Source organism: Adelges cooleyi, unplaced genomic scaffold, assembly GCF_023614345.1.
Source record: "Adelges cooleyi isolate 19-005CV unplaced genomic scaffold, UGA_ACOO_1.1 ACOO_flye_CR_arks_rails_tigmint_CR_PRNA_9, whole genome shotgun sequence".
Taxonomy (NCBI): Eukaryota; Metazoa; Arthropoda; class Insecta; order Hemiptera; family Adelgidae; genus Adelges; species Adelges cooleyi.
The window spans coordinates 445,546-469,687 of record NW_026096579.1 but is presented as its reverse complement, the minus strand read 5'-3'; the positions used below and the strand labels follow the sequence as shown (position 1 = coordinate 469,687).

Below are 24,142 nucleotides of genomic sequence, written 5' to 3'. Positions count from 1 at the left end.
ATTTGTTTACCCGAGAAAACTTATGATGAATATGTTTTATCGCACCCGCCCACGTATCCGCCATTTACCCTTTCTTATCTCTATTATAGATATCGACAACGGGACGGATTTCAACCTTACTGAAAAGTGTTAGCTAAGTTTGAAATGAGCCCCAGCCATAGAAGTGTAGAACTTATTCGTGTTGAAATCAAATAAATGTATGCGTACCAGTGACGAAGACGCTGTGACGAACTGTTTCCTCGCCCACGCTGTTGTTGGACACGCATGCGTATTTGCCGTCGTCTTCGAGTCGAATTTTTTCAATTTTCAGTAATCCAGCCATCGGAATCGATACCCTCGGATCGTGTACTATAGTGGTGAGTTGGTCGTCGTTTTCTCTGTACCATCTGTAGGACGGCAACGGGAAACCCTGGGACAAACACGAAAGAATGAGATCTTCGCCTACTTTGACGTGCTTTCTGCTGTCGGATTCGACTATGACTCGTGGACGTTGATTCCCGGTAGGCTCTAACAACAACAAAAAAAAAAAACAAAATGTTTGAAAATACAAAATTCACGAGCAACGACCGGTTACCAGTTACCATTAACGGTTATGTGACCGGGGAAAGTGCTAGATCGTATTTCACCGGTCAGCTTGTGCACCGTCCTACACGTGTAGCTCTTGAAGCCGTCGCTGGCGTCCACGTTGTTGATGTACAGATCGCCGTTGCCCAGCACCAAGTGTTTTCCGCCCGAATCCACGTTGGGGTAAAAGTGTATGACGTCGTCCTGGGTCCACGACGTGACCATTACATAGTTGGAAGCGTACGCAGAGATGTGACAGCGCAACAATGCGGTGTTGCCAACGGTCACGAATTCGTCGTACACCTGAACGTCGTAATTCTGGTTCATCACTAAAACGGCAACAAAAACGGATCCGAGTAGCGTTTTTTCATTAGTATCCATCGGAATTAAAACGGGGAAAAGCCCACCCCGGGGATTTCTCACCTGCGGTAACGTGGACGACACCGCTGGCGATCTGGCCAACGGCGTTGCTAGCCTTGCACCTATAGCGTGCGCTGTGCACGTCGTGCATATAAGAGCTAGGGCCGAAACTCAAAAACACCAAACTGCCGTTCTGGTGGACCACTCTGGTTTTGGGAATCGTCATCACTCTTGTCCCGTCCTCTGAACGACAAAACAAACATTAAAACGCTATTATATAGTAACGCCGTCGATTTTAAATTATACAGACGACCGGTGCCACACACGAGACCGGCGACCCATTTTATGCGGGTTTTCCGTCGTCAACAGAGGTACCCTCGTCATAGTCGACCGTCCGCCGATCCATACACAATCACGAGGGTACCTCTGCTGAAGGCGGAAATCCCGCATAAAATTAGTCGCTGTTCTTCTGTATAGCATCGCTCAAACGTATATTCTAAAATCAATGGGTAACACTGATACACGTTTACAGCGAAAAAATAACCAAAAATCTGGCCCGGAAGTTCTTCTTGCGTTTGCATTTTTTTTTTTTACCGAATGCTTCTGGAAGAGTGATTAGTATCCAAATTCAAAATTTCGTATTTTGTATGCGTTTGCTTGTTTACATAATATTATATTTTTATCACTTCCGGTTCCTAATCATAACTTTTATTCGTATAATTTTTTTTTATTACCTAAATACCATTGTATTTGTGGCGTTGGGTTGCCGAATGCCGTGCAGTCGATTTTCACTCCAGTGTCGTTAGAAAATTGTACGTTGAACGGCGGCACCGAATGAAATTCCGGTCCCTCTAGCTCGGTGTTCGCCTTGATAGCTTTAATAACATATTTCAACGACAGTAGTGCAAAGTTAGACTTAGAAAACACGTGGGGTACATTTTCTAATAATGTTATTATTTTATATTTAGGTTCCGACCGACCAACGGTTGTGCATAGCACGGTACGGCCCTGTTAAATAATGTTGACACTTTATGAATGATCTAATTGAAACTGTCCATAATATAAACAAAACTAGCAATACCTTTTTTAAGAGATTTTTAAAAGTTTCAACTATATATATTACGATTTGTATGACAAACAAAAATAGTTAATATTTTACATAATTATATTTTTAGATAAAACGTATAAATGATATTTTTAGCGTTTCCTAGGGGTTCGACATTTTTTTTAGTTTTAGAGTCTGAATTAAATCTAAAATAAACATAATATATTATTTATAACTAAAATATATTAAACATTTTCTCACAACTTTCAACAAGTATATTATAAGAACTACAATTCATAGAAATTTATTTTTCACCAAATTCACTAAAAATTTAAATATTGTAATATTTTATCGATTTTTTTTTCAAATCGTTCTACAAATTTGTAATTTTTTTTTTACGATATTTTCTTTCTATTTTACATCGTGTTCTATTTGAAATCTCATTTGTTTTATGTCATTTTATAAATTTCGCGTTTGTCATAATTTTTTTTTTTTTTTTACTATTCTGGTTTGGCCTTTTAACCAGATTTCACATGCCGTTAATGCTCAGTACGGGTCAGTATGGGTCAGGGTAGGGTAACGAGTGGTTAAATTTTTTTATTGATCAGTTGATAATGGACGACAAGCAAAATCAGTTAGTCTCGAAATGGATGTGTCGACATGGCTGACGAACTATGGAAATTGGCCGAGGGCAATTTCCTGTTGGCAAAACACTACTACGTGGAACACCGACCGGCGGATATTGATTTATGTCCAGAGCAATAAACGTTTAGTCTATCTTGGCTATTCAATTTAATCTGGGTTTCATTAGGACTAAAACAACAATGGGTGTACCTATATTATATATTGTAACATATTGCACTATGATAACATGTTAGACGTACAAAAGCAAGTTACTTACATGACAAGAGGATTAAAAGGATGAAGGCGTAGACGTGCGGGTGCGATAACTTCATAGTCAGGCCATTCTAAAAAACAAAAAGTTTGAAAGTTAAATAAAATTTGTTTTTTTTTTTTTGTTAAATACAACGCATATTTTATTGCATTTAATTAATAGTATTGCTTTTAAACACAATAAAGATAGTTTTATTTTTTCGGTCACAGTGTTTTGAACACAATTGAATAAAAATTCTCATTGTCATTCGATATTTGCACAATCGTTCTTGTCAACATAACATCTTTTATAAATTATACATGTTGAATAGTACATGGTATTTATAATAATATATTATAAAAGATTAATTTACTCAATTCCTCGATTTATTCGACGATTAAATGTGATAAAATCGTACTTCGCATAACATAAAATCAAGTCTAAAAATTTATCATATTTCCAAGCTTTAGCTCAAAATCTTTTTCAATCTAATAATAATTCTGGTATGAATTCAATCTTTGGGGAAAACCCTAATCGGTTTATATATTCATGTAATATATTATCTTCGGCTACTTATCTTATCGACTACATTATTTAAGTAATAATATTATTGATACAGGTCAGGGGGTCGCAATAAGTAAAATATTCTGAAATATGAGAAAAGGCGATCTGCAGTGTGATCAGTATGTCAAACTGATTACATTTCTCTGGTACATATGAGTTACCAGTTTAAAATAATTGAAAAATGTTCTTATGATGGTGATTTTCTATTTTCGAGATCCTAAAATATATTATTATGTAATTTTTTTTCAATATTATAGGCGATTGTCACAGAGTATATAAAAAGAAAAACCCAACTGAAAAGATAAATGTTACCCGATAAGCGGGTTAGGGATATTAGCTAGGTTAAGAAAGTTTTTTTTTTAGAAATGTTAATTGTAGGAAATTGAATAGCTATAGATTTAAATAAGACGGATACAAAACGGATTTTGACGGTTAGAGGAGATGATATTGGGAGAAAAGTTATCCGGTTAATATGCAAAGGAATGAGCAAAGTGTTGTAAACATAATTAGCGTTCGGAAGATTGAACTGGGAAGGGACGCGGTGAGATTAAAATATCAGGGAACGTAACGGGTCGGGAAAAACTACTAAGGTAGAAAATGTTTGCCAAGAAAGGACCAGAACAATGAAAAGTAAGTGACTGTTAAATCGACTGTCGTATCTCGGTGTGGGTTTGAGAGATTTTATTAACACTATTTACATAACTTGCTGTTACAACCACTTGAGTAGTTTGACTAGTTTGGCAGACCAGTCAGTTGTCAAACTACTCAAGTGGGAGTAACCGCAAGTTGTGTAATTAGTGTAAATGAAATGAAACTGTTTAACTGACTAGATAATGTTAAAATATTTAGACCAGAAAAATGTGCAATTTAAACCTTATTTTTTTATTTGTATGTCTTAAAAATACGTGTTTTGCTGTAAGATATTGTACGCTTATGAATTATTAACAAATATTATATTTGCGATACTAATCGAAAGATTTTATTTATATAAAAAAATTTGGGGTTTTCTTATGGGATGAAATTTATATATATTTTTTTTTTTCCAAAAAATATTACTCGAAATTGGTAATTTATTATGATAATAATATTATGTCTGTATCGTAGATACGGTTCTAAGTTGTTTTACTCGCGGAATATGTGTTTTGTAAATAAAATATTATATTATTTCAATGGAAATGCGCATTCGTTGCAATCGAATTAGCATAAACAATGTTGAAGGATATGAACATGATATATACATAACAAACAACGGTACAACGTAATTTGACGGGTGACGTGAGAGCTAGCCAAATACATATATACCAGATAACAATATTCAGTTTTGTTTGGTGGAATGTTTCAATATATTACATGAACATGAATTTCAAAATTCAAAACAATGGCAATTAATTTTTACCTACGCAGTATTTTATTTTATGTAGACAACATTTTTGTATTTTATATCACACACAGGAGATAAAGTGTTTATTGTTTGCTATTCAAATTATACTATCGGAACATAAAAAATATTATCCTCTTCTAAAAAAAATACACTTGATATTGTTCGTAAATTTAGTGTTTACTAAAACACACCAGTGAAGATATAAAGTAGGCGTACAATGTATTTACATAATTTATGTGAACTATGATGGAATAATTGTTTTTATACACCTATTTTATCGAAAAATATGTATGCTAATATTACAATAAATAGAATAATTTTATATTTTAAAGTCTGAAAATGAAATTCATATTTTGGATTCCATTAATACTTCAACACTTATGTATATATATTATTTTAATGGCATAGTTTTCCTAGTATCCGTAGTATTCTTTGATTTTGATTTTTCATTACTTCTCAGTATGTCATGTTATTTCTTTGTACTTTTTACGCTACTTAATTATTTTATAAATACTCAAGTTATAAGACAAACAACTCGAATAACAAAATGTTAACATACCTACCCACGACTTACAGTCAATCCACCGAGTCTACTTAAACTTAAACGCCTTTCATACGGAGTTTGGAGATGTTCCAAGTAGATATAAGTTTGGGGTGACTTAGGAATCGTTTATTTACGCTCTAGGTACTTATTCTTATGTACCTATTTGTTTAAATTTGTCCAACATGAAGTTTTAGCTGCTCTCGGGCCATAATTTAATTCAAGTCAAAGTAACGTGGAACAATACAATGACAATCATATTAAAAAGAACCAAATAATATGTAGTGTAATTTTATTTATTTTTAAACCATAAATAATACTAAATAATTGTGCACGCTAATATTATAGTGTTTATGTAAAAATCACTACCGTAGATTCGGTTATTATATTAAGTATATAATATTTTTTTGCCCTAACCCGAATTTTTTTTTGATTTTGTATCAATAAGAATCTTCCCACGGTCGTAATACGTCAACAATCACATACAAACAACCAACAACTACATCTTTGCTATCGGTATAGGCCAATCGAAATTTGTATGTCCCATAAAAAAACTCTTTCGGGAAGCGCCATCTGTATACTTCTGATAGATCAAAACCATGCATCACGTATAGGCCCTGCAATGATTAACAAAATAATTGTAATACCAACAAATGGACTACAAGATATTTTTGAAAATAAACGTTTGATTCATAACGCTCATCGAATTTGTTTTATTGTAATTTTGTTTTTATTTTACTTTTGGTATTGGACACTGATGGGTTGCACTTAAGTTCATATTTTTTACCATGTACTCATCCCACGTTGGTCCCATGAAAAAATTCAACGTCGAACAAGCTTTTCCAGTGCGGTAAACGTACGCGTTATCTTTCCATCCTCCGATTTTACTTAGAACAGCCATATTTATATCGAACTGCCACGCAAATTGTTTTTGTGATCGTATATTAGTTAAGTGTAAGAAAAAAAAAGGTACTTAATTTTTTAATTTTGTTTACGTAGAACTTACAAATAAGGTATCGTCGAAAGGAATTTTTAACGTTATGTTTCCTCTTAATTCTGTTCGGTTCTGGGAAACTCTGTACAAGTATAATTTGTGGTCTATCAAATAGTTGGCGGTTTCGTTGCAAGCATGTGCAGCTTTGTATTTTAATTTGTATTCTCCCTAAAGTAACAACGATTATTGCATTATACAAAATTTTATTATGCATAATATTATGTTTTCTTTTTCTAATAAATCACTTTTTGAAATAATAAAATGAAATTATCGTTAAACACTCAAACTTTCCAATACTTACTACCGGTAAATTTGGCCGAAGAACCCTATGATAAGTAAAACTATAAAAAGTTGGCAATAAAACGAATAACCACGGTATGATGACAAAACGGATGGCCATTTTATTTTTGCGTTAGACAACTTGCTTGTATTGAAAACAAATGAAAACTTTGTAATGCTCATCATTTTTTTCTTCATTATAAATAAATACCATTGACCCTGGAGTTAAATAAATATCACGTATGGATTTGTACTTCATTAGCTTTTTCTAAGAATTTTGGAATTTTTTTTTTTTAATACAATGTTGAACAATGAGATTTTTTTCAATCATGATAGTTACATTGAAATGATGCAGTGTTTGATTTCACATAGATACCCTGTAAAATAATAATTAGATGTTTCCGGATGCAACATGTTCGAGAAGCTATTATTTAACCTGAAGACCATAGGATGAATGACGACCTTCATAAACCCAACATGTAATTTAGCAAGGTATTATTGTATACTGATTTTAAATTTATTATTATAATAGGTTCGACATAATATGTAAGATCGTCCAATTTTGCAGTAATTGCTTAGACAGATTTACTAGCTTTGTTCGTTTGTAACCCGAAGCGTTTTGGCTACAGTGTTGCTTTAGCTAATATACTTCTAATGAATTCACCGGAATTTAATACAATTTCCGGCAACTCGCCAAGAGACATTACACCTGGCTAGCTTCTTACACGACGGTGACATTACTTAGGATTTACATTGCTTGAATAGACACATAATTTTAAGACATGAAAGCTTACTATAGACAATAATTGAAGGAGACGTTGGAAGAGGAGTAGACCAAGTGCAGAATACACGACCCCCCATAATAAAGGATATGAATAAAGAAAAATACATGGACCTCGGAGATTTAAGTTACAATAGAGAAGCATGAGAGCTGCAACAAACCAATCCGAGGATTAATAACTAAAAAAAAAATTGCTTGAATAGAAAGTGCGACTCCTGGTTTTATTTAATTTTTTGCTTATGGTAGACATTCATACAATATTATCGAACTTGCTCTCAGTTTGCACGGGTCAATGCACAGGAACTGTTAATGAAACGATTGAACCGAGTACAATAATGTTTATTGGTGTATATGCAGACACTCGAGATGCGAATTTCGATACGCTCACGAATGAGACAAACAACAAAAACAATGAACATCATTATCTCATAAGATAGGCAGGTAACCCCGATAGGGGATGAGGGATGGGGTCGAACGGATGGATTATTATAGCGTATTGCGGGCGTTGAAAGTTTTGTAGAATTCTCAGATGCAACCCTTCGCCCTTTAAATCGCTGTTGTTTTATATGTATTATACACACATAGATGTTCACTACATAATACCACCACCGCCGGGTCTATTAACCGACAATAGATAAGAAATTCATGAACTCGAAACTCATAGTGTGTTATGTGCGACGACCGACGACAACGATTCGGCCGGCAGACAAAGAGCTCGAAATAAAAAACAACCCTCCCATCCACTATACTAACACACCTTCTGTTTTTTTATTTTTTTTTTAAATGTTTTATTCTGTATGACACGACAGCCGCCGACCGACCCCTGTGACTGCTTGTGATTGTAATAACACACGAGATGGCGTGATCGTACCGGGCAAAAAAATACACATAGCCAAGGTCCCAGACAAATGTATATATACCCATAAAATTTTTCCTCTTTCCATACATACCGACGGAAACATTTTTTTAATTTTCTTTGCTAACGTAGTGCACGCAAGTATTCCCTTCTCAGATATTGTTTATATTGCAGCATAAACTGTTGATTTCTAAATCTAACCTCTATTGACATATATTTAATTAACACTTTCAAATCAGAGCCGGGCTCAATATGGCGTCAACGACCATTCGGATAAGAGTGGATTAAAAAAAAAATGTATTAATTATGAGGGGGAAGGTCTCAGCACCACTTTCTTTTTAATCTTTAAGATGCATTGTTGGGCATAGAGAGTAATGTAAGGTCGTTTACATTCTGACACGACTAATTATTTTTTAAAACGCCTCCAGATTTGATGGAACCACTTAAAAAAAAAATCAGAAAGTTCTAATTTTTATTTACAAGAAAGGACCAGAACAATACAAAATAAGTGACTGTTAAATCGACTGTTGTATCTCGGTGTGGGTTTGAGAGATTTTATTAACACTATTTACATAACTTGCTGTTACAACCACTTGAGTAGTTTGGCTAGTTTGGCAGACCAGCCAATTGTCAAACTACTCAAGTGGGAGTAACCGCAAGTTGTGTAATTAGTGTAAATTAAATGAAACTGTTTAACTGATTAGATAATGTTAAAATATTTAGACAAGGAAAATGTGCAAAAAACAAACTATTTATGAAATTTCAACAACCAAGGAGCGCACCTCAAAACTTACAAATACAAAACATGCGTGTTAATATATTCTGTATGCTTATCATAAGCATAAAAATAAAATGAAATATACATGTCGAATCATCGTTTTATCGTATAAAAAACCAATTACATTTGTACAAACTGCCATTTCACTTTAATATAAAAAATGTCAAAAATCACTTCAAAGTTAAATCGATGCATCGTCAAGATTTAAAAAAAAGCTGGGGTGCAAATAGGTAAATAAAAAAATAATATTTTCCAAAAATTTAAGTAACATAATATGTCGGACAAGAGATAAATGAACTACATTTTGTCGATAGCAGCTGTATTGTTGTTCACCGACCGACTAATCCTCTGATCTCTCTATATTCTATTTCCACTAAAGCCTACGGGCCGGTGGTAAGTTGAGAAGTGTTTGTAGACAGATAAGATTATTGAGGGTAATTTGATTTTGGTGTAATCGTTTATAGTATCTACGCTTCAACTACCTCAGGGTAATGATAATAGTATACCACACCTTTATACCTTTGTATTGAATTTCGGTTGGACTCACACCGCAAACGTTCATGATTAGTAGAGCAACTTGAATTTAAATGACAATAATGTACAAATATACTTCTCTTTGAATTTACCATTACCTAACCAAAGTTGGTACTGCTGAATATTTTCTGAGCCCTGAACAAATAAATGAAACCTTCGAACATTTTTTGAAACTGAATCCCTTCATAAAAATGGTACTTAAACAATGTAGGTATAATGTATAAAATATAATAATGAAATAGCTAGATTTACGGTCCACGTTTACATTTTGTTGTGTAATAAATTTTTAATTTATTTTTTGCGGTACCAATAACAAAATATGTTTTTTCTGTTGTTGGTTTTATTAAACTACAAAAATATGCTAAAACATTTAGCTTTGCTAAATTTAATGTAATAATACAGGGAAATTCGTTTTAATATTATCTTTACAATTTCATAAAATACTGTATTTACAGTTCTTAAGGGTGTACAACTCGGTCTAGTGTTATACCGTTTATTAAAACATTTAAACCTTATTTATTTATTTATACGTTTTAAAAATACGAGTTTTTCTGTAAGATATTGTAAGCTTATGAATTATTAACAAATATTGTATTTGCCATACTAATCGGAAGATTTAATTTATATAAAAAAATTTGGGGTTTTCTTATGGGATGAAATTTATATATATATTTTTTTTTTCCAAAAAATATTACTCGAAATTGGTAATTTATTATGATAATAATATTATGTCTGTATCGTAGATACGGTTCTAAGTTGTTTTACTCGCGGAATATGTATTTTGTAAATAAAATATTATATTGTTTCAATAGAAATGCTCATTCGTTGCAATCGAATTAGCATAAACAATGTTGAAGGATATGAACATGATATATACATAACAAACAACGGTACAACGTAATTTGACGGGTGACGTGAGAGCTAGCCAAATACATATATACCAGATAACAATATTCAGTTTTGTTCGGTGGAATGTTTCAATATATTATATGAACAACAATTTCAAAATTCAAAACAAAGGCAATTGATTTTTACCTACGCTGTATTTTATTTTATGTAGACAACATTTTTGTATTTTATATCACTCACAAGAGGTAAAGTGTTTATTGTTTGCTATTCAAATTATACTATCGGAACATAAAAAATATTATCCTCTTCTAAAAAAAATACACTTGATATTGTTCGTAAATTTAGTGTTTACTAAAACACACAAGTGGTGATATAAAGTAGGCGTAGAATGTAGGTACATAAATTATGTATGAACTATGATGGAATAATTGTTTTCATACACCTATTTTATCGAAAAATATGTATGCTAATATTACAATAAATAGAATAATTTTATATTTTAAAGTCTGAAAATGAAATTTATATTTTGGATTCCATTAATACTTCAACACTTATGTATATATATTATTTTAATGGCATAGTTTTCCTAGTATCCGTAGTATTCTTTGATTTTGATTTTTCATTACTTCTCAGTATGTCATGTTATTTCTTTGTACTTTTTACGCTACTTAATTATTTTGTAAATACTAAAGTTATAAGACAAACAACTCGAATAACAAAATGTTAACATACTCACGACTTACAGTCAATCCACCGAGTCTACTTAAAACTTAAAACGCCTTTCATACGGAGTTTCGAGATGTTCCAAGTAGATATAAGTTTGGGGTGACTTAGGAATCGTTTATTTACGCTCTAGGTACTTCTTCTTATGTACCTATTTGTTTAAATTTGTCCAACATGAAGTTTTAGCTGCTCTCGGGCCATAATTTCATTCAAGTCAAAGTAACGTGGAGCAATACAATGACAATCATTTTAAGAAGAACCAAAAAATATGTAGTGTAATTTTATTTATTTTTAAAACATAAATAATACTAAATAATTGTGCACGCTAATATTATAGTGTTTATGTAAAAATCACTACCGTAGATTCGGTTATATATTAAGCGTATAATATTTTTTTTGCCCTAACCAGAATTTTTTTTTTGATTTTGTATCAATAAGAATCTTCCCACGGTCGTAATACGTCAACAATCACATACAAACAACCAACAACTACATCTTTGCTATCGATATAGTTCAATCGAACTTTGTATGTTCCATAAAAAAAATCTTTCGGGAAGCGCCATCTGTATACTTCTGATAGATCAAAATCATGCAACACGTATAGGCCCTGCAAGGATTAATACGAGATATCTTTGAAAATTAACGTTTGGATCATAACGCTCATCGAATTTAATTTATTGTATTGTTGTTTTTATTTTACTTGTGGTATTGGACACTGATGGGTTGCACTTAAGTTCATACTTTTTACCATGAACTTATTCCACGTTGGTCCCATGAAAAAATTCAACGTCGAACAAGCTTTTCCAGTGCGGTAAACGTACGCGTTATCCTTCCATCCTCCGATTTTACTTAGAACAGCCATATTTATATCGAACTGCCACGCAAATTGTTTTTGTGATCGTATATTAGTTAAGTGTAAGAAAAAGAAAAAAAAGGTACTTCATTTTTTAATTTTGTGTACGTAGAACTTACAAATAAGGTATCGTCGAAAGGAATTTTTAACGTTATGTTTCCTCTTAATTCTGTTCGGTTCTGGGAAACTCTGTACAAGTATAATTTGTGGTCTATCAAATAGTTGGCGGTTTCGTTGCAAGCATGTGCAGCTTTGTATTTTAATTTGTATTCTCCCTAAAGTAACAACGATTATTGCACGTTATACAATGTTTTATTATGCATAATATTATGTTTTCTTTTTCTAATAAATCACTTTTTGAAATAATAAAATGAAATTATCGTTAAACACTCAAACTTTCCAATACTTACTACCGGTAAATTTGGCCGAAGAACCCTATGATAAGTAAAACTATAAAAAGTTGGCAATAAAACGAATAACCACGGTATGATGACAAAACGGATGGCCATTTTATTTTTGCGTTAGACAACTTGCTTGTATTGAAAACAAATGAAAACTTTATAATACTCATCATTTTTTTCTTCATTATAAATAAATACCATTGACCCTGGAGTTAAATAAATATCACGTATGGATTTGTACTTCATTAGCTTTTTCTAAGAATTTTGGAATTTTTTTTTTGATACAATGTTGAACAATGAGATTTTTTTCGATCATGAAATGATGCAGTGTTTGATTTCACATAGATACCCTGTAAAATAATAATTAGATGTTTCCGGATGCAACGTGTTCGAGAAGCTTTTATTTATCCTGAACACCATAGGATGAATGACGACCTTCACATACCCGACATGTAATTTAGCTAGGTGTTATTGTATACTGATTTTAAATTTATTATTATAATATGTTCGACATAATATGTGAGATCGTGTTGATAATGTTGATAATTTTTTTGATCACGTAACATCGGAGTTCGGCCAATTATTTTGCTAATATACTTCTAATGAATTCACCGGAATTTAATACAATTTCCGGCACCTCGCCAAGAGACATTACACCTGGCTAGCTTCTTACACGACGGTTACATTACTTAGGATTTACATTGCTTGAATAGACACATAATTTTAAGACATGAAAGCTTACTATAGACAATAATTGAAGGAGACGTTGGAAGAGGAGTAGACCAAGGGCAGAATACACGACCCTCCATAATAAAGGATACGAATAAAGAAAAATACATAGACCTCGGAGATTTAAGTTACAATAGAGAAGCATGAGAGCTGCAACAAACCAACCCAAGGATTAATAACTAAAAAAAAAATTGCTTGAATAGAAAGTGCGACTCCTGGTTTTATTCAATTTTTTGCTTATGGTAGACATTTATACAATATTATCGAACTTGCTCTTAGTTTGCACAGGTCACTGCACAGGAACTGTTAATGAGACAATTGAACCGAGTACAATAATATTTATTGGTGTATATGCAGACACTCGAGATGCGAATTTCGATACGCTCACGAATGAGACAAACAACAAAAACAATGAACATCATTATCTCATAAGATAGGCAGGTAACCCCGATAGGGGATGAGGGATGGGGTCGTAAGGATTATTATAGCGTATTGCGGGCGTTGAAAGTTTTGTAGAATTCTCAGATGCAACCCTTCGCCCTTTAAATCGCTGTTGTTTTATATGTATTATACACACATAGATGTTCACTACATAATACCACCACCGCCAAGTCTATTAACCGATAAGAGATAAGAAATTCATGAGCTCGGAACTCATAGTGTGTTACGTGCGACGACCGACGACAACGATTCGGCCGGGAGACAAAGAGCTCGAAATAAAAACAACCCTCCCTTCCACTATACTAACACACCTTCTGTTTTTTTATTTTTTTTATGTTTTGTTCTGTATGAAACTACAATAATGCTTTATACATTATTAGTATAAATATCCAGTTAGGTTAGGTAATATCCGGTCGATAACGAATTTCAAAACATTTATTTATCACATTGAAAACACTTTAAAGTTAGGATACTTTTATAATGATAATAATTACACTATACTTCTCCCCACATCCCACTTATCCTACTTGAATAAGACTCGGTTATTATTTATTCCACGTAAAATTAACACCACACGTTTTACTCATATTTCAAACGTGTCTCAAATTTCAAAGCTGATTTATTTTAAACACAAAAAACATTCGAAAAAAAAAAAAAAAAAACATGATCAGATTACTCGGAAAAGTATCATAACATTGTTTCATTCCACACGCTTCCTAGTAATATTGTTTATATTATGATGTGAGTGAAATGGAAAAAAAATGTGATTCGAGCGATATTATCGTTTTGTGCGAGTGTTTAGAAACAGCAAAATTCGCAAACCGATTTATTTTGAAGTCAAACATAAAATCGTTGAAAAAATACATCATTAAATTGACCATTGGTTGTAAATAGATGTTTGACATTCAGACAAATTCAACACCAATTTTCGCCAACTGCCGGAGTACATATAAAATAACGAGTGTACATAATATAGTGAAACGCACTCGTTGTACTTGCGTCCAAGGGGATGTGCATAGGTGCCGGCAGTTTTACACCGTACTGCTGGTGTATAATGTAGTCCCACGCGCAATTGTCGTGTCATTGTCAGGGGTTTTTTTTTTCCCCACCTCTCCTCCCTAACCGTTTCTTCTCCGCTACCAGCCCGTGTCTATTATGTATACATATACACACACACACAAGATGTTTCAATCAATGTATAAAACCGCGCCGGGACAAACGCAAAGGCCCGATGCCGGTGGCAGTGATGCAAGAGGGGTTTGTTGATTCTGAGACCGTCAGGGGAAGATCGGTTGTCACGCAGCCTCCCCGCCCGACTTTAACCCCGTCTACCCCTAGCGGTTAGGCCTGACCCACGGATCATTGATACACATGCGCAGGGAGTCGCCGTTCGTTTATTCGTCGTCCGACGTATACATATATTACAGTAAAGGTTTTTTAGATTTTTTTTTTTTTTTTTATTCTGCCGTCTTTCTTTTTACACGGACAAAGCGCGTCAATGGCGGTCGGTTTGCTGAAAAAATCGTCATTAGATAATTGGCCACAGAGTCGTCGAGTGAGTCAAGAGAAAGCTGTTAACATTTTGTTGGGCGTTGTCGATTTTCAAAGGAAAGGGACATTGACTTTCCGGTTGAGATCTATAGACTTGCTGTAGATCAGAATCTAGACATCATTCGGTTGCGCGTGTACGTTAACCCACTGTTTTTCCGCTCAATTAAATCCCCGAGACACACGGCCAATACACACGGGGTTGTTGGAACGAGAAAGATTTATCACAACAAACGATTAACGACGAACTCATCCCGAGTCTCGCAATTACTCCATACGATAAATACATATTATATTGTATAGGCCACACAATTGGTAATAGTCTTAGCGGTACAAAAGTCAACCACGAGAAAGCGTGCTCCTTTCTCTACCCCGCCACTTCTTAAACCCTTTAAAACCCTCCGGTGATTATTTCTGCAACGTCAATTTGTATTGTTAATCTTAATGGGAACATTTTTATGAAAAGCATTTATTGCGACTGTCGAAGGAAGTATTTCAAGAATCTCAGCTATATTTATTAAATTTAATCACCCGAATTAATTTGTCAACTTTAGCCCGCGTTTAAGCGTCGAGACTAATTTTATATGTTATATTTTATTGTTCTGTATTTTTTTTTTTTTTTTGTAAAGAATATCACGGAGTATGTTTTTGCCATGATTGAAATATACCGGTATTATATTGAACACGTACCCTCCTTTCTTCATAAAATATTCGACGATAAAAAAAAAATGTCATCTAACTTTTTTTTATTCTGATTTATAAAAAAAAAATTGTAAAACGAAAAGAGTAACTGATATTTGCCAACGTCAGATGTGATATCTGTTGGTAATTGACAGGTTGTGTATGAACAAATCGAATCTACCTTCGGCACCGGATCTCAAAAAAATGTTTAACATTCAAAATTCACAGCACCCTATATATTATACAGTTGAAATAGGTATTTTGATTGAATTTCTGCGTTATTTTTAATATACTAGTAAGTCGAAAATGTCACATTATTATAGTACATTTTCAAAGGGGGAAAGGCGAGAAAAAACAATTTGAGATTTTGAGCTAAAGCTAAAACTGAAAAAACATGTTATTATTGTATTCTTTGTCATTGTTGTTTTATTAATAAAAGTCTGCAAGACACGTCACATAAAAAATGCCACGAATTTTCTCGGATGATTTCCAGTCCTAACAACGTTGTAATATTAAAAAAAAAAAAATACTTTGCTTGGTTATTTCAATAATATAATCAAGAAATCTCATCTCGAAATGGCGAACAATAAAACACGGTCGTATAAGAAGGCTTTGTAGGTATTTCTGTGATTTCGTTTAATACTCTCAAATGACTCGACCCCGCATTTATCAGTTTATGTAACATTTTACCATCGTGAAATTGAATACCCTTCTAGCTGATTACAACCAACGTGTAATTTGAATTTTAAGGAGTCTAGGAATGCTATTTTAAGACCCTAAAATAAAGATTTTAGCTCTTTATTACCAATTTATTTTCAAAGCGCTATTCGAATTGTGTAAAAATGTGAACAAATTGTGAAAAAATCATTTGAATAGTTTTCAGAATAATTATTTATTCTCTAAATTATAAGAATAAATTCTTAATTATTATTATTTTAAGAATGTTCTTAATGAAATGTTTTTTTTATTATTTATTAGAAGAATTTGCGCATCTCTGACTATAAGTATTGATTTCATGGGGTAAACGTTTGTTTGGGACATGATCGAAAAACGTATTGCGGTTCGATAAAGTGATTTCCAGCACAAAATTTAAATCAGAAAAACAAAAATTAAGGTCGCAGTAATTACTATTGGTACTAACCTTTGCTTATGGATTTATAAAGACTTGACGACTGTTGTAATATAGTCAACGGGGAAAGTAGTTGAAAACTTTTGTAAAAAGAACAAAAGTAGAGATATAAATTTGTAAAACGATTTTCCACGGAATCACAGAAAGTTTATGGACGAGAGTTAATAGGAAATTGGTGGGTGATGGTAAACGTGACACCGGTGTTACTTATATAAGTTCCATCAAAGGTCATTGGTCAAAGGATACAACACGGTATGGAAAATAAAAGTAAAAAAACCTCAGAGAAGGACTAGAAAAAGGAACGTTGACTAAATTGTTTGTGTTCTGAGAGTGGTAGATTGGATTTAATTAAATATATTTGCATAGATTTTTTTTTTTTAAATTGAATATTTAGAAGAAAAAACTCTTTTAAATGACAACGAACACGCTATAAAATAATACCATCTAAGAAAACAATTACAAATTTTACCACACTCATTTTAACATCCAGATTTGAGTCACACGGCACTAAGGATATGCAATTTCGATACACGCCTGTACGCGTGACTTGTCGCTTTATGTTGTATTGGCTTATGTTATTTGATTATAACACTAGCAGTTAATATTGTTGCTAAAACTGCTGACAATGGCCACAAGTGGAATTGTTCCTTTTTCGAAAACTACCATTTCATTATTATCAATAACAACAATTATCAAGGCAACTTGCATGGAATTTCATTAATAGCGAGTAGAACATACAATTTTCATGGAAAACGTAATCGTCGGTCAACCATGACTTTTGTTTTTGTTCCAACACTAAAACTAATAGTCGTGCATATCTAATAAAATGTAAATAAACCAGAGCAGCCTAAACCGGTACAGGGTAAGCCAGCACAGAAGAAGTTATTAATGGCATTCGAAGGAACAAGACAACTGGCAGTCGTTACCTATCATAAGAATAGATTATTTCACAACTCTGTATGTAGAGTACTGCCTAGTATAATATAGCCAACAAAGTAAAGTTTCTAAAAAATCACAATAGAATGTGATGGTTTTAGGATGTGCTGGTTTAACTGTGCTCGATTATTCAGCCTTTGCTTGGTTTGGACTGAGCTGGCTTACCCTGTACTGGTTTAAACTGCACTTGGTTTGAACTATGCTTGGTTTTTTATTTCATTATTTTTTATTATATTTTTTGGTATCGAAACGTTATTTATTTTATATTTTTTTTTTTGTTCGATGTTGATGCCGCTTAAACGAAATTCGACAATATTATTAATGTCATCATCATTTGTTTTATACAATTATAATTCATAAAACGTATAGTAAATATTGATACATCTTTTAATAGATTTAATAGTGTAGTTTATAGTGAAAGAAAGCCGTAATCTGAATAATTGTCCCCACAGGCTACAACTCTTGAGGTGAGTACCTAAAGCGTTTTTATTGTTGTTTTCTTAAATCAAAATATATTATAATTAGGTATCTTGTTAATTTTGTTTTACGTATAGGTCTTGTACTCGAAAGGGCATTATTGAAAAACTAACGTGCCTTCTCAAATCCCACTCGAACAAAACGCAATCGCATTTGGAAGTTCTCGAGTTGGGTACCTATCTCTTACATCCGGTAAGTAGTTTGCAAGTAACGAGTATCAAACTGCGAAACGATCGTAAAGTTTCCACGGCTTTGTTTTATTTATTTGTTAAAGTTCAAAAGTTTAGACGGTCAGCGTTTAAGCCGTATCAAGCTTTGATTGCCTGCAAAGCCAAAATAATATGTCGATATTGATCGGCGAAAGGTTAAGATATTCAAAAACGGGAGAGCGAGAGAGAGAGAGAGATGAAGAAATAAGCTTTTGAAATTCCAGCGTATCCGTGCGATGATTTGGAGTTCTAACGGACGAAAAGGAAACGATAAAAACTATAAAAAAAAAAAGTAGTAAAAAAACAGGAGCGAAAAAAAAGAACGGAAAAAAAAACAATCTTTGTATTCTTGGATGGCAACTGACTTTATGACTGTCAGTTGGCTTTCTTTTATTTTTTATGTACAATTATTTGTACATTCAACGGGAGAGGGGGGGTTTTTTATTCTGATGTGCGCACATTTATTCGACTGTATCGAGACATTTGTAAATTATTATTATTTTCGATAAATCCGTTTCGGCGGAATGCGCATTCAACCGTTTTCGTTTAAGTTCGAATCGGCAGCACGACTTCTTCGGGTAATTCACTTACACCGAAACGCATGTTAAAATCACAGTACGTTCTCTGGGTAATCGCTAAGTAAATTAAGTTTGTTTTTTTTTTTTTTCTTCAAAGAGCAATCGTTGTTTTCCAAATCAGAGCTGGGATTTATCCGAATAAAATATATATATATTTCGGTTGAGAAAATGTGTGTTCGAATACATTTATTTGTAAATATTATTATTTGTGTACACCAATATTATTAATAGGTTGTTCGATAGATTTGTTTCAAATCCATTATTTAATCACGTTTTTCCCAATCTTTTTACAATATTCTTTCGGATTTTTCCGGTTTTATTACGTCGATTATTAAAACGCGATAAAAATAACTAGTGCAATTAAGATAGTGTACATATATATATATATATATTTATAAAATAGTATACAATGGTTCGAGTGTTATTGTTGTAAATATATATATATATTATATCTGCCAATCGCAGTTATAAAACCGTTTATGGTTATGGAAAAAAAATCCAGCAAAGAAAGGGGTTTATTATGTGGCGTCTGGTTCGGTCGTAGACCCGTGAGAATTATTATGGCCTAAAACGATAAAATAACTATCAAGGAAGAAAACGCTTCGACGCGAATCTGTAGATGGTGAAAATATTTTCAAAAAAATCACTCTGCCATGATGGCAATATTGTGTGTATAACGGTGCTGTAGGTTTTTTATTTATCAGCAAAAAAAAAATAAAACGATTTCGGATTTATGATGAATTATATATTTTTATAAACCACTAAAATATCTACTAATAACACTGAAAAAGTTATATATATATATATATATATATATATTCTCCCACTATTTATGACTTTAATTTACTTTTACTTACTGTTCAATATTAAAATATTTTTTTATGAAACAAATCTGAACGGATAAACTGTTGAACCATAAAAAATCCAAAAACAATTTTTCATTTGTTCTGTTTTTTTTTTTTAATAACTTTTACTAAATATTTTATACTTGTATTATATTTTATAAGACTTTTAAATAGCTAAAAACAAAAAAATCAAAAATTAATAAACAAAATATTTCTACTCTTTTCGTGGGTATGTAAATATTAAACGTAATTTTATTAATTTCGGAAAATCAGTGCTATAGTTGGAAAAAGTATGTGTATTTTATTATATTATTCAATTTTTCGTATTACAAAGGATGAATAGTTTTAACTACTTCCCTTTTAAAGTACCTTAATGATATCTGATCCATAGACTGTTAGATGCAGTGGCTGAAAAGTTAAAAAGAAAATAATATAACATGGTAGCCAGGACGAAAATAATACACATCATTACTAAATCCTCGTTTGATATAATTCAGTAATTAATTTTTCGTATTATAAATACGGTATATTGTATGAAATCAAAACTTGAGTAAAACTAAAAAAAAAACTGTTGATTCTCAATAAAATATTATTAATAATCAAGACCGTATATCCGTTGAAAGTTAGTTATATTATTTTTTTAAAACATACTACTAACTTGTTCTATAATCTCGAATTTACATAAAGACATAGTTATTTGTAATAATTATTTAAATGAAGATTAACTCTCTAAGGCATAAATACTATTAGGTATAAAATGTAATATAACAAAACGTCAAAAGACAACCAATGAAACGAGTAAATCTGCGTTTAGGGTTATTATTTCCATAGAATATTATGTTAAAATATAGTGTCGTTGATGTCCAAAACTGATACTTGACTTTTGCTCGAAGAACTTAATAGTAAAATCAGTTGGAACTATTTTGTTTGCAAGCTTTGTTCAATACGTGCTCGGTCGTGACGTTCGACGCCTAATAGTATCAGGTATTTTTAACAAAAAGTAAAAAGTACATCATTATGCAAAAAGTGCAAAAGTGATGTTTTATCCTCTTAAACGATGCGATGAAAAATCCCGATAAAGTCCTTAGACTCGGCTCGTGCTGCACCCATCAATTATGATATGGTAGCGTGACTATATTCATTGTAACGGTATTTATAATGTTTAAAGGGTTTAAAATACTACTATACACATTGTATGGCACGTTCCAAAGTAGATAAATTGTCTTTGTTTTAACGCACTTCACAAAATTGATTTACAATATTATTATTATTATGATGATGATGATAAAAAACGACGTATCTCGATTTTAACACAATTTCAAAAATCGCGCCCAAGTAATATTACAGCCACCGAACAAACGGAAGAGAAACTATATAATCTTTACACGGGCTCTTATGGGAAGAGATAAAATCATGTCCGGCATTTGAGAAATGGACAGTGCTGGTAGGTGTGGGGAATTTCTCTTTTTTCGTTCATTTTGGCTAAACTGTAATAACGCGGAAAATTGGCGACGACATATTAAATTGTTGTCGGTGTAGTACATTCAAATAAACGAGCAGCAGTGTAGCCAGGAATAGTAGAAAAATTAAAGAACGAAATATCCGCGTTTTGGCATCACTGCCTATTTCTCAATATGTACGATGATTGATTGATAAACTCTAAGATTCCTTTTTGTTTTTCCTGTGTACAGCTAGTTATAAATTACAGTTTTTCCGATCTCTCGTATTCTATTTGACGGACTAAAAGCAATTGTTTTACTTTAAAATTAATTTTTTTTTTTTAAATGTCGTCCGCGACACAGCAGATGTTTTACATTACCATCGTACAGACAAATATTACATAAAGTACCCGTTTTTGGCGGTATCTAATATTACATCGTAACTGAATACATAATCATGGCATTTTCAATTAAACTTACACATGTATGAATGCATTTTAATGGCGTACTAAAATATTTGAAATAAGGACTATGAATGGATATTAATTTACCCGCTTTAATGTGGCGATAACCAAAAGTTTAATTAAACGTGAATTCAAACATGGGCTTACAATGTCACTTGTTTAAACTTTACACAAAATATATATTTTCCAAAAAGTAAAGCCTCCGCCTTTATAGAGTGCTGCTGCGGGCGCCACGTGTCCACTAGAATTTCAATTATATGCAAATTTCTGTAAAGTATATCCTCATTAATAAAGAAATGAATATTTAAAACCCTTAACCATAAAATAATACACTCTCTGCGTATACCTATTTCGGCCACAACGTTGTCATCTTCAGCGCTAACGACAGACTGAATATAACGTTAGATATACTCCCATTAATGCATAATTTATGTTGATAATATTGTGTCTATTTAGAGAGTACAAGTACATTAAATACTATTATAATGAACGTAGATAGGTCGTAACCCTTTGGGTAATTAAATTATGATTTCACATATAGGGCGTCTGCCAACGATCCGATCGATCCTGATTTTGATACGTCACATCGAATGCCCTAATTTAAAATTCTCTCAACTCCATTGTCAGAAATGTCCAATTATATTTGATATTGTTAAGTATGCTCGATATGTGACAAACACATGTTAGGCATACCGAACAATGGGGTTGAAATTAGATAACGAATTAATTAGAAACTCATCAAAATGTCTATTCAAGTTTAAACGGTCCACCTCCTTCTTGCTACACTATTAGTGTTATTCTACGCCATCTAATCCCTGATCTCAACATCTTCATTTTAGCACTTTACTTTTCCTTTCGTCTTTCTTATTCGAACACTCACTTCATAAATAATTACTACTGTCTTATAAAACTTTCCCTTCAGCTTCGACTGCGTCTTTCACATACACACACCTGTTGTCTTTTTCCACCCACATCCAACCAGAGTTTATTCTGTTCGCCAAATCTTCTTCAGTTCCTTATTTCTTTCGCAAATCTAAAAGTCACACACTTATACTACTCTTTATTAATCAACCATACCGGGGTTTCACTTCCATCCTGAGCACCTTAATTAATGAAAAGTTTACAGAAATTATAATTATTATCCGTACTTTGCTGAAAATTATAAAAATGGTATACGATTTAATAGTTACAGTCAGTAATATGCTATTATAAATGTAAGTATTTCCCTAAATTATCGTGAATAATTGATTTCGATTGAAAAAATGTTTTTAACCAAAGACGTTAATTGGCTTATCAGATATATCACTTAGTCTTATCACCTCGTATACACAATACTAAACAGGTCTTTACAAAACGGTCATCACTTTTTTGTTTACATTGAAAGTGACCCACCCTTTTATTTATTCTGTGTACGTTTTTCCGTATAGGGAGTTACCAGACCCGGTTACAAAACCATTGAAATTGGGCTTGGCCAATTTAAATTTTACAGATAACATTTTATTATTTATCATGGAAAAGTAACGTAGTATTTTTATTTTCCATTATGTTTTAAACAACATGGCTGCATCCCAGGTCGCGACACATATTGAGTTAAGTGATAAGAGTAATTAAATTATTTTTAGAAAATCATTTGTTCACAAACCTTTTTTCAGTTTCGAAGAAGAAAAAAATCCGCGTAGGAAGTGGTTTTTGGACTTAAAACAACTCGAATGCGTAAGCACCCTGTATGAAGTAGTATCGCTATCTGTAAAAAAAAAAAAAATTATAATATTAATAGTAAAAACATAATGAAACAAAAACGCGATGCGGTCCAATAATAATTACACTAATTGATCGGAATATGTTGCATATTATTCTGCTTGGTAAATTTACTTTTTCCGGTCCCTTTTAGTAGGATTAAAATTATCCATATATAAATAAACTTCTCCGCCCTAACACGCGATCACAATAACGCTAATTGCCACTACGGCACGTTAAAACATATCATCTGACACAGGAAAAAACAAACAGCTGTCAAGCTATCTCATGGCCTACAATCATAATAGTGGTATTTGAAAAGAATGTGTTCAGTTTGTTTTTTAGTTTTATGAAAAAAATGATTGATTATTTAAAACACTTTTGACTTTTTTTACTCATATACCACTCGTGTTTGGATACAAATTACATTACAGGTATTAATGTGTTTGTACCACGGACAACGAAAACTCACAAATTTATTAACACCGTTTCAGCTGGTTGAACGTTGCAATACACATTTTGAATGTGCATATTATACAAAATGTCAAATCA

General features: G+C 32.5%; 2 protein-coding genes across 7 annotated transcripts in view; both read right to left on the bottom strand.

The window, feature by feature from the left end:
- LOC126846103 (cell adhesion molecule Dscam2) overlaps nt 1–24,142 on the bottom strand; it is a 60,197-nt gene that overhangs the window by 11,772 nt on the left and 24,283 nt on the right. For 4 of the 6 annotated variants that reach the window (XM_050585245.1, XM_050585241.1, XM_050585242.1 and 1 more), the window contains 6 exons: nt 23,496–23,597; nt 2,871–2,937; nt 1,659–1,799; nt 988–1,167; nt 582–893; nt 208–507 (listed from right to left, as the gene is read on the bottom strand). In XM_050585245.1, the coding sequence (XP_050441202.1) occupies nt 208–507; nt 582–893; nt 988–1,167; nt 1,659–1,799; nt 2,871–2,925 (988 nt within the window). In that variant the 5' untranslated portion in view covers nt 2,926–2,937; nt 23,496–23,597. Of the gene's footprint in view, nt 1–207; nt 508–581; nt 894–987; nt 1,168–1,658; nt 1,800–2,870; nt 2,938–23,495; nt 23,598–24,142 lie in introns of those variants that run through there. The other 2 variants (XM_050585244.1, XM_050585246.1) reach the window with 2 other exon arrangements.
- LOC126846104 (uncharacterized) lies at nt 5,752–6,812 on the bottom strand. The gene is made up of 4 exons (XM_050585247.1): nt 6,625–6,812; nt 6,336–6,491; nt 6,117–6,242; nt 5,752–5,946 (listed from the first exon to the last, which is right to left on the bottom strand). The coding sequence occupies exons 1-4, from the start codon at nt 6,721–6,723 to the stop codon at nt 5,770–5,772; spliced, it is 558 nt and encodes a 185-aa protein (XP_050441204.1). The 5' UTR covers nt 6,724–6,812; the 3' UTR covers nt 5,752–5,769.

Bases quoted from the DNA above. Each gene is read 5' to 3' on its own strand.
- LOC126846104 (XM_050585247.1), bottom strand. From the start codon at position 6,723: ATGGCCATCCGTTTTGTCATCATACCGTGGTTATTCGTTTTATTGCCA. The intron at 6,243-6,335 runs GTAAGTTCTACG...TTTGCGTGGCAG, and splicing joins CTTTCGACGATACCTTATTT to TTCGATATAAATATGGCTGT. The intron at 5,947-6,116 runs GTAAAAAATATG...TAATCATTGCAG, and splicing joins CAACGTGGGATGAGTACATG to GGCCTATACGTGATGCATGG.